The 10,406-nt window shown below is 42.1% G+C and overlaps 1 protein-coding gene across 1 annotated transcript; it reads left to right on the forward strand.

Moving 5' to 3' along the window:
- Positions 1–9,518, forward strand: LOC107388190 (ubl carboxyl-terminal hydrolase 18). Its single transcript, XM_070553737.1, has 6 exons — positions 1–262; positions 1,055–1,151; positions 3,236–3,378; positions 3,450–3,529; positions 3,659–3,793; positions 7,101–9,518. Exons 1-6 carry the CDS (start codon positions 208–210, stop codon positions 7,218–7,220), a joined length of 630 nt encoding a protein of 209 aa, XP_070409838.1. The 5' UTR covers positions 1–207; the 3' UTR covers positions 7,221–9,518.
- Positions 9,519–10,406: the final 888 nt, after the last annotated feature.

Here is a 10,406-nt window from a genome sequence, read left to right on the forward strand (position 1 = left end):
TCCTCGAATCATTTTAAGAGGGTTGTTCTGTGGTCATAATGATATGGCTAGTTGATGTTGGGTTTCGATTTCAGTAAAGCGAACAGAAACGAAAGCTAGGCAGATGGGAGGATGTTTACTGTTGAATCAGCTGTAGCCCAGGTGCTCATCTGATCTGAACCAAGAACATCAGGTGTGGATCAACTGATCTTCTCGAACTCTTCCCAGATGTTCTGTGGGTATCTGTCACCGCGGTGGGCATCTCTGAGACACATACAGCTCAGTAAGTAAATCCTCTTGGAAGCTTTATTTCATCTGTTTACTATTTTTTGATGCAGGAACAGGTTCTGTAAGTTATTACAGACGGTTTTGTCAATTTCACTCTGAACTCTAGTTACTTTCTGCATTCTTAAATAAATCAGTTATTATTTAAAATTGGATATGTTATAGAAAAAAACAGTGAGCCATCACCAATATCAGGCTTATTTTGCAATCGATAAAAATAGATGATGTAGTGGTTTTTTTCTAGTTTAAAATTAAAAACATGTTTTATGTAGTAATATTTGTTTTTGGAAAGTGTTCGCTCCTTGAAATAACTTTAGTGAATACAAATTGTAGTTTTCAAAATTGTGATTTTTTTATGAAAGAAATAAAGCTATTCAAACTAACCTGGCTCTTGCTAACCACAAATAGCCACGTGATTATTAACACATTTCGGAAGGCCAGGTTTTGTTTCACTTGTCACAACTGATCTGATTGCATCCAGACCTGTACAAGTGTGACATCACTAGAACCTGTCTGACAACATGAGGTTCCACGCTGAAGAACAATTATCAGAATGCCTGAGTCTGTGGGCCCTCACTTGATTAAGGTTAAGGTCAGAGGTCGTGATTCACAGCAGCAGTCAGACATGGTGGTGGTGGTGTGATGGTCTGTACTGGGTCTGCTTCAGGGTTAAGGTTTACCACCACATTACCACCAGGGGTGCTACAACCAGGTATTATGCTTGGGGGTAGTTTTTGTCTCTTAATAGATGAAGTCATCATTGTAAACGTGTCCTGTTGGTCTGTTACAGGAATGAGAGGCCTAACTAACTACCGTCTGTCCTGCTGTGTGAACTCTATGCTGCAAACTCTTGCTGTTACCTGGGAACTAGCAGTGATTCTAGAAAAGTAAGCACATTGAGTAATCTAATCCTTAAAATGCATCTGAAGGTGTGGAATACTGAAAAACATTTGAATGATTATTTCTGATTATAATCAGTCTATAAGGTTTTCATGCAGGCTGAACATGAAAACAGTCTCCTCCACCTGCGTTAGGTTCTGACATAAAATAGACGGTGAAACTCTAGAATTTGAAAATCCTGACAGATCTACGTCACGCTGTCACCTACGTTTATGGACTCGCCCATCTTGACTCACGACGGGGAAGGTTGTTGTTGGTTTAACGTCCAGGAAACACCAGAGGACTTCTCAACCAGTAGAAGCTAGCTGTTAGCATTAGCAACAACACCACACAGAAAAACTCTTCAAGGCTTGTCTTATTTGTGGAGATAAAACATCAGCCTTGCAAAGTAAACAGAGTCAGTGGTAGAGTTGTGTTGCTGTTATCTAGTCTGAGGCGAGATGTCCAAATATCAGGAAATAAAACGCAAAAATCTGCTGTCTGAGGCCCAGTCCCAATACCCGCCCTCCCAGTGCATAGGGTGTCCCGATTCTCAAGTGCAGAAGTGGATCAAGCCCCTTTTGCACCCTTGATCCACACGTCACCCACGTTCGCATCATTAGGGTGACCAGACGTCCCGCTTTGTGCAGATAGCATTACCATTACTTTTCACACATCTAGCGAATTGAGACTTACGCACCGCATTATTGGCAGTCTCGCATTTCGAGTTTCAATCTTGCATAAACTGCATGGAGAAAGCTGCCTGTTGCTGTCAAACTAGGAGGCGGGACTTTAACGCAGGTCCAGAGCATGCACACGGACCACCCAAACAGAAGCGTCAGTGAGCACGGCAGGTAGATGAGCACGGTGGAGAAAATGCTGTCAGAATAAAGACTTGTGGGTTAAAAGGGTTCAGTCCATGTGATGTTTCTCAGAGTAATACTACTAGAGACCACCGCAAATGTATTGATTGAGTGTTCGACACCGTGATATTAGATATAGTAATTAATAATGTAAAAATTGAGAGAGTATATGAAATAACATTTCTTGGGGTGGTCATAGACAGCAGAATCTGTTGGAAGCCACACATCAAATATGTTAGGGGGAAGCTTGCACGGGGCATTGCTATATTGGGGAAAGCTAAGTATATTTTTAATCAGAAAGCACTTTATATGTTATACAATACGATGCTACTGCCATATTTGAGCTATTGTGTAGAGGTCTGGGGAAACACGTACAAAAGTCATTTACAAACAATAACAACAATGCAGAAAAGGGCTATCAGATTAATGACAAATGCAGGATATTTGGATCACACAAATGAACTTTTTATTAAAACACGGACAATGAAGTTCCAGGACTTGGTTAAATACAAAACAGCACAAATAATGTATAAAGTAAGAAATAAATTAATGCCTGATAAAATACAGAAACTGTTCACAGAGAGAGAAGGAGGATATAACCTGAGAGGGACACTAAACTTAAAGATACATAAGTTTAGAACAACATTAAAACAGATGTGTATCACAATAATTGGGGTTAAATTATGGAACAATTTAGAAGAAGAAATCAAAGTAAGTACATATATAAATGTGTTTAAAATGAATTATAAAAAACATATTCTGAACAAGTATATAGTGGAAAATAGATGATTTATGTGGGTGTCCTTTATTCTAAGGAAAAGTAAATTGTATCAATTGTAAAAAGATGTTTTTTTTGTTTTTTTTTTTCACATAATTTGGTGGTTTTTGGTGACTTGTACCATTTTGTTTGTTTTAATGTAGGTTTTGTGTTAGATTTAGTAAACAAGTAAAATTACTTGTATGAAGGAGTAGGGATATATAAGTTTCCACTTCAGCCTACTCCTTTTCAAACACAGAAGAAGGGATGATATGTATTTTTTCTGTTTGTGGTATTTTAAAAAAAAATTATGTATGTTTTCTTTGTTTGAAATAAACTAAACTAATAATAATAAAAACACACAATATTAAAATCGCTTTCAGGTGTAGCAGATTCATAATATTTTCCACCTGGAAATAAATGATTGCATGTCAGGTGCTGAAGAGAAAACTGTGTTTGTGAATTTGACCAGGAGGCAAGCGGCTGGTTCAGGAGCAGATGATTGTAACATCCCCCTGCAGCTGAAGAAAGTACTCACGGCCACGCAGAGCGACGCAACTCAACATGCTCCACATCGCGACTTCCTCCACTGCCTGGACAGAAACTCCATCAGATGTAAAAACAAAAAAACTTTACTAAGCAAACTTTTCTGATTGATTGCAGCTTCTGACAGCCTTGTGTTGCAGTAAACATTCAGCACGACGCAGATGAGATTTTCCTCTCCATTCTGGGCTTAATTCGGCAGAAGATGGACGACAGAGTTCTGGTTGGTGTTCTCAGATGGTTTTTCTTTTTCATTTATTCCTTTATTTATTGAGTTTTTGTCAATATTTTTCCTATTAGGAAGCTGCAACAATACCATAACATACCAAACAATAAAACGTTTCTCTTTCAGGCTCTTGAAATTGAGAATCTGTACAAGATCTCAGTGGAGACGCAGCTGCAGTGCTTGGAGTGTGACCTGGTTCAAACTCGGAGCATCTTCCTGCTCAGCCTGCCTTTACACATAAAAGAAGATGAAAACTCTCTGGTGAGTTTAATTTCAAAACGAGGAATTTCAGACTCACCAAGACTGAAACTTCAAAGTTCACCAAGATCCTCAGGCTTCTATCAGCTCTAGCCCTGAACTTTTCCAGGAAAATTACCTGGCTTCGTTTTTTGAGCATCAGGAGCGTCGGTTACGTATTGTAACCCCAGATTCTATGAGTCTAGTCGCAGCCCTTAAGCTAGCTGCTATTGGAAGGATGATCTCAGCATCAGCCAATCACGAAGAGCTTAAATGTACGCCCACCAATGGTGGGCACCCCTGTGGGTATATAAGTGCAGCGACTCCACTGTTCGCCTCCGATGGCTCTTAGTCCTAACAGAACCAGTGGGGCCAGTGGCTTAAGGGCTGCGCCTAGACTCATAGAATCTGGGGTTACAATACGTAACCAACGTTCTATTTCGTCTAGTCTTAGCCCTTAAGCTAGCTGCTATTGGAATAATGCGCAGCTGGATGGGTTTACGCCACACTGGTTAGCTCAACCAATGGACACATCCAACGTGTCTCCTTTTAGCGAGGGTCGCTCAGCCTCAGCCCAGGGCTTAAAAGGCTGAGGCTGCCAGAGAGAAGAGTGGAGCCCTCACTAAAAAATATCATCCACAACAGGATGAAATTCATTCAAGTAAGGCTGAAGTGGTGCCATAATGCTTTCACTCAGCCTGCTGAGGTCCAAGCACTGAACGAGTGATGGATCCTGAAGACACATCTCGTAAATAATAACGAGTAAAGGAACAGGGTGAAGCCCATGAAGCAGCCTGACAAATGTCTTCCATCGACACACCACTGTGGAGCGCCATAGAGGAGGAAATCCCTCTGGCTGAGTGAGCCCTGAGTGCCTCAGGGGGATCCCGCCCTGATGATGTGTTAGCGAGTGAAATGGCGTCACACAGCCAGTGTGAAAGACACTGGGTCGACAGCACTTGCCCAAGGGAAGACTCCCTGTAGTGCACAAACAGGCTTTGTGAGCGGCGAATCCCTGAAGTGCGTGACACATATCGTGCGAGCGCGCGCACCGGGCAGAGAAGGTGGGATGCCGCCGCCTCATCAGAATTATGGGGAGGAGGAAAAAGTCCAGCCAATGAAATTGACCTGGATTTGAAGGAAGTATTAATGTTTTGGGGCACAAAGGCTGCCATCTTCCCGGATCCTGAGGCATGCGGGAGCCACTGAGAGCGCGATTAGGTCGCTCACTCTCTTGACTGATGCCAGCGCCAGCAGCAAGGCAGTTATGAGTGACAGGAACTTGAGTGAGACCTGGTCCAAGGGTTCAAATGGGGCTTCAGATAAGCCGCACAGAACCACCGTTAGATCCCACTGGGGAAATAGCGGGCGGGACACAGGTCTGTTCCTTCTGACACGTTTTAGAAAACGTTTTGTGAGGGGATGATTGAAAACAGATCTATCTCCAAAACCCTGGTGACAGGATGAGATAGCTGCAGCATATGTTTTAATAGAGCTGAATGCGAGGCCCCTGTCCATCAGCATCTGCAGAAACGATAGGACATCCGCCAGCTGGCAGGAGAGCGCTTGAACATTCCGCTCTGTGCACCATTTCTGGAAAGCTGCCCATTTAGCAGCATAAGATGTGATGTATATAATGATTTGCTTCCATTTTGAATTTCTAATAAATATGATTTGTTATTCAGCCAGGTAAACTGTGGTTATGTCATGGAGTTTGAAAATATTATTCTGTGTGCCCCTTTTTAAATTTCAGCACCCGCCCCTTCAAAGGTCTCTGCACAGCCCTGTTGCTAAGTACCAGTTACATTATTCCACAGTTGAGAAAGAAACCTTAGCTTTAGTACCAGTGTTGGGAGTAATGCGGTACAAAAGTAATTAATTACTGTAATGCATTGCTATTTGCTGTAATGTGGTAATGTAAGGCATTACAGGGAAAGAAAACGGTAATATTTACTCGGTAAAATTGTCAGTAACGCAGTAATTACAACGCATTTTTAAACCCAGAATCAAGATGTGGGTTTCCTAAAAATTCAAATTGCAGAAAGCCCAAAATAAAGATCCAGTATCCACATATATGACGTCATTTATGGACTCAGCTTTGCGGGCATTCTATGAGCAGAGTGGACGCAGCGGTGACGGCTCAAATGCTCCAGCTGCGTCCTGCGCGCGGCCGCTGTTATATTCACAAAACCGCTCCACCAAAACAAAGTCATTCACTTGCGATCGTTCATATCAGCCCATATTCTCTGTACTTTCTGTACTTTTCTGATGTGCTTTGCCTCAGCTGAGTTCATAATCTGTGCCCTCGCCCGGTGATTTCAACTCATTGCTGCTGGAGCGCATTTTAAAGCACTGTTATGATATCTGACTGTTTCTAACAGCAATCCTAGCTCAGACACCACATCACTTTCCACATATATGTCATGAGCTCACTGAGCGTCACATGACCAGATTCATACAGAAGTTGTTTTGGTGAAAGTAACTTAAAGTAATGCAAAAGTAGTGTAACGCCTTACATTTTAAAATCAGTAATATTGTAATGTAATGAATTACTTTAAAATGAGGGTAACAAGCAATAAATAATGCATTACAGTTTTGAAGTAACTTGCCCAACTCTGTTTAGTACTGGCTATCCAACATTTTGAAGTTTACCTCTACCCTGGATGCAATCCCATGAGGGTATACACAGATCACAACCCTCGGGTCTTCCTGTCACGGATGTACAATAAAAAACAGCAGCTGATGAGATGGGCACTACTGGTGCAAGATTATAATTTACAAATTCAGCACAAACAAGGCAAAGACAACATAGTGGCAGATGGTCTGTCTCGGGCCTTTTAGTGTGTTTATCATGATAGGAGTTGGAGTTTTAGAGTTTTGTGGCATTGTCTGGTTTTACAGTATGTGCATTGTGGTTCCCTGGTAGCTTTTAGAGGAATATCCCCTTTAGGGTATTGCCTGTTTTGTTTTGTTAGTGTTGGGGTCATAAAGGTTAGTGTTGGTATATCCTACCATCTCGGGAGCTCCCCAGGATGAGGAGGGACGGGCTTGTCAGTGGGCCACCCTTCCTTGTTGCTGGTTAGTATGTGTTCACCACATGTGCTTAATCTGCCCGCCTTTGCACCCCATGAAGATCAGGACAGTTAGCCAGTTTTTGTTAGGCAGATAGCGGGAATCACCTTGTACAGCTCCCTGCTCCGCAGTTGTAGAAGTACACAGAAAGACAGATCCATTGCCCAGACTCGGAACTCAGCCGGTCATTTATTGTTTTTAGTTCAAAAGAGGCCTCATGATTTTATTGATGTTAAGTCCGGCCTCTTTTTCTTTTTAGGAGGGAGGTGTCATGACCTCTGTGTTCCTGAGCTCCGTTTTAAACCACCGCACCATGGACAGCTCCTCGCTCCGGCCCCGCTTAGACAGAGGATCAGCACCATGGAGAGAGGCACGCTGAGACGCACCCTTCCCACCGGCCCGCTGACACCAGCTGCGGATAATCAGGGCTCATCAAGACTCCTTACAAAGGAAGAAGAGACACGATCCAGAAGCAGAGGAGAGTTGGAGTTGCAGAGAGAGTTGGGGAGAGTTGTGTAGAGAGTCGTGGAGAAGAGCAACCAGAGATCGAGCACGATCGAGCACACGAGACGAGCAGCAGAGGAATGACACGGGGTGTGCAGAGATAAGAGACGAGAGACAAAACGGGGAAAACCTGAGATCGCCTTTTGCCACAACCAGAAGGAAAACCGAGAGAACCAGAAACTTGGATTTTACACCGACACGGAGATCTTTCCTCGAGGAGAACCACCAGCTTCCAGAGAGAGAGAGAGAGAGAGACGTCGGCCACAGTAGGAGCAACCCAGGACCAAAAGGAGGAAAAATACCCCGGGGAGGGTATTGTACGAGCGTGGGGCCTTCCCCAAATCTTTAGACCTATATTTAAAATAATAGATTTAAGCAGACCTCTGGCATTATTATTTTCATTGACTTTATTTATATCTGCCAGGGACACTTTTAGTTCGCTCATTCTTGACAGTCGGGACAAAACAGGTTTTAAAATATATCGTTTTTTAAATGTACACTATATTCATTTTAATGATCTATTTGTGTAGAGTAAAGTCTGCTATATAGCCATGTAAATGTGCAGGTTCTAAATAAGAAACATATTTTTAACAATTTGACTTTTTTAGAGTAAGAACTCGATTTGTGTCAACTCCATCAGACACACTAAAAAGAATGCACTTTTAATTTATGGAGTCCAACAACAATCTAAAGGTCTAAACTATATTGTAATAGGTTTTAGTTACACGTATATGTAATAATATTCACAATATAAACTGTAATTGTAATTTTACACTTTTAAGAAAAGTTGGATCTCTAAAAATACCTATTTTAAAACTCTGCCTTTGATTTTAAGGTTCTAAAAATCAATTATTTAAATAAGTAAGACATAATTCAATTCAATTCAATTCAAGTTTATTTATATAGCGCCAAATCACGGCAAGAGTCGTCTCAAGGCACTTCACATAATAAACATTCCAATTCACAGTTCATTAAGCCAATCAGAAATAATGTTTCCTATATAAGGAACCCAGCAAATTGCATCGAGTCACTGACTAGTGTCAGTGACTATACAGCAATCCTCATACTAAGCAAGCATGCAGCGACAGTGGAGAGGAAAACTCCCTTTTAACAGGAAGAAACCTCCAGAGAATCCTGGCTCAGTATAAGCAGCCATCCTCCACGACTCACTGGGGATCGGACACAAGAGTCAGTAGATCTGATGTGTCTTTATTACATGAAGACCAGAAAGTGAAGTACGAATAAACATTTTCTTTTTAAAAATTCAAAAACATATATCTGACGGTGTTGACAAAAATGTGTGTGAACTACTATTTAACAAACAAAAATGATTTTACTTTGAGTTAATAAACTAACAGAATATGTCATATTTTGACAATGTTACAAATGTATTATGAACTGAATACAACATCTCTACAATTATCAAAATTAGAATGATGGAAAACATGGGTCCTTCTGTTCTTGCTTTCTTCTCTCTCTCTTTGTCTTTCTCTCCTTAACTTCCACCTCTCCTGTGTGTTTGGGTGTATATGGTAAGTGAGAAACCATGTGGGGTGTGTATGGGTGAGAGTGTGTATGTTTGGGTTTATGTGTATGTGTGTGTTAGTGCAGTGAACTATTGTGATGTTAAAATAGAACTTATGTCAGCAACAGACGTCGAGCATGCTCCCGGTCTATGAAGTCCATCACATCAGGGACTATGTTGTAGATCTCTCGTGTTCTTGATTGGACTGGTGATGCCTTTCCCATTAGTTTCACAATTATGTCTTTAACTGGGCAGACATCCTTCTTGCCATGCTTGGGTTTAACTTTTTCTGTTGGACCATGGGGATGCAGAAACTCCACTTCCACGTCTTGATGCTCAAGATCGACAGCAATGGTCTTGGCTAGCCACCGGTGGTCATCATATACTACTGCTAGCCAGTCTCCTTCATGAAGGCCGCCAACAGTTGTTACTCTTATAGTACCTTCAGGACCTTTCAGAGGCTCCTCATCCCACTCCTCCTCTTTTTCCATCTCCTCTATCAATACGGCCAAAGGTCTTTCCTTTGCCCTTCTCTTATGACTTTGCGGTTCCTCTGGGTAATCATGGTAAAAGAATGTTGTGGGACTGAAGCACTGGCAAACCAACATCTGGCTGCAAAAGCAGGATAGTTGTCTGTGCTGGGTCCTGTTCTCTAGTGTGCATGGACGTAATTTTCACTTTAGAAGTGGGGGGGACACTGGGGGGGGGGGGTATCTATACAGTATGTTCTAATGGGAAACAGGCTTCAACACAAACGGTTGTTTTCTGCTTGGTCCTAGAGCTCAACCAGTGTCACTTTAATGTAGCGTAATATTGTTTTTGGATGGTAAAAAGTGCAGGGGTCAAAACTCGACTTAGGAAAAAGTGGGGGGGGACATGTCCCCCCTGTCCCCCCCCCCCCCCCCAAATTACGTCCATGCTTGTGTGGTGACCTGGTGTATTTGTCTAGTCAGTGGAACTTGTTTGAGAGGCTGGATTAAAAGTGCATCATATATTTGCACGTCTTCTTCTGTAATGTAGTGCAACTGAATGGCCCTCAGACTGTTTGAAACCTTTTCAAGGAATGTCTTTCCATCGGTCAAGTCATTTCCTCCAAGTACCAGGCTGTCTGCAGTTCTTTTCGCTGTTACACCAATGCCATCTGGGACACCCTTACCATGGGAAGTGGGGAAGAAGTTCCATGTTGCTCTTTCAAATCCAAGTGTAGATGGGATACCAGACAGAAAATAAAAATTCTTCTTGTTCTTATACTGTTTACTTGGACCATCTGACCAAAAGTGTACAGTGGTAATGTGAGCATATTTCATCTTGATAGTTTTCAGAACTGGATCCATATGTGTCCAGATTGCTGAAGCATCCTGTCTTTTTGACTCTGAAACTGTGCAAAATCCAGCCTTTTCCCCCTTGATGTGATACATTCCAGTATGCAGGGTTATCTGAGGAAGAGTTTGTCCAAAATGGCAGGCCTGAACTTCTGACTGATATTTGCATCTCCAGGATTCTGAGAAGTCAACATGGACAATAGCTGTACATTCA

Source organism: Nothobranchius furzeri, chromosome 1, assembly GCF_043380555.1.
Source record: "Nothobranchius furzeri strain GRZ-AD chromosome 1, NfurGRZ-RIMD1, whole genome shotgun sequence".
Classification (NCBI taxonomy): Eukaryota; Metazoa; Chordata; class Actinopteri; order Cyprinodontiformes; family Nothobranchiidae; genus Nothobranchius; species Nothobranchius furzeri.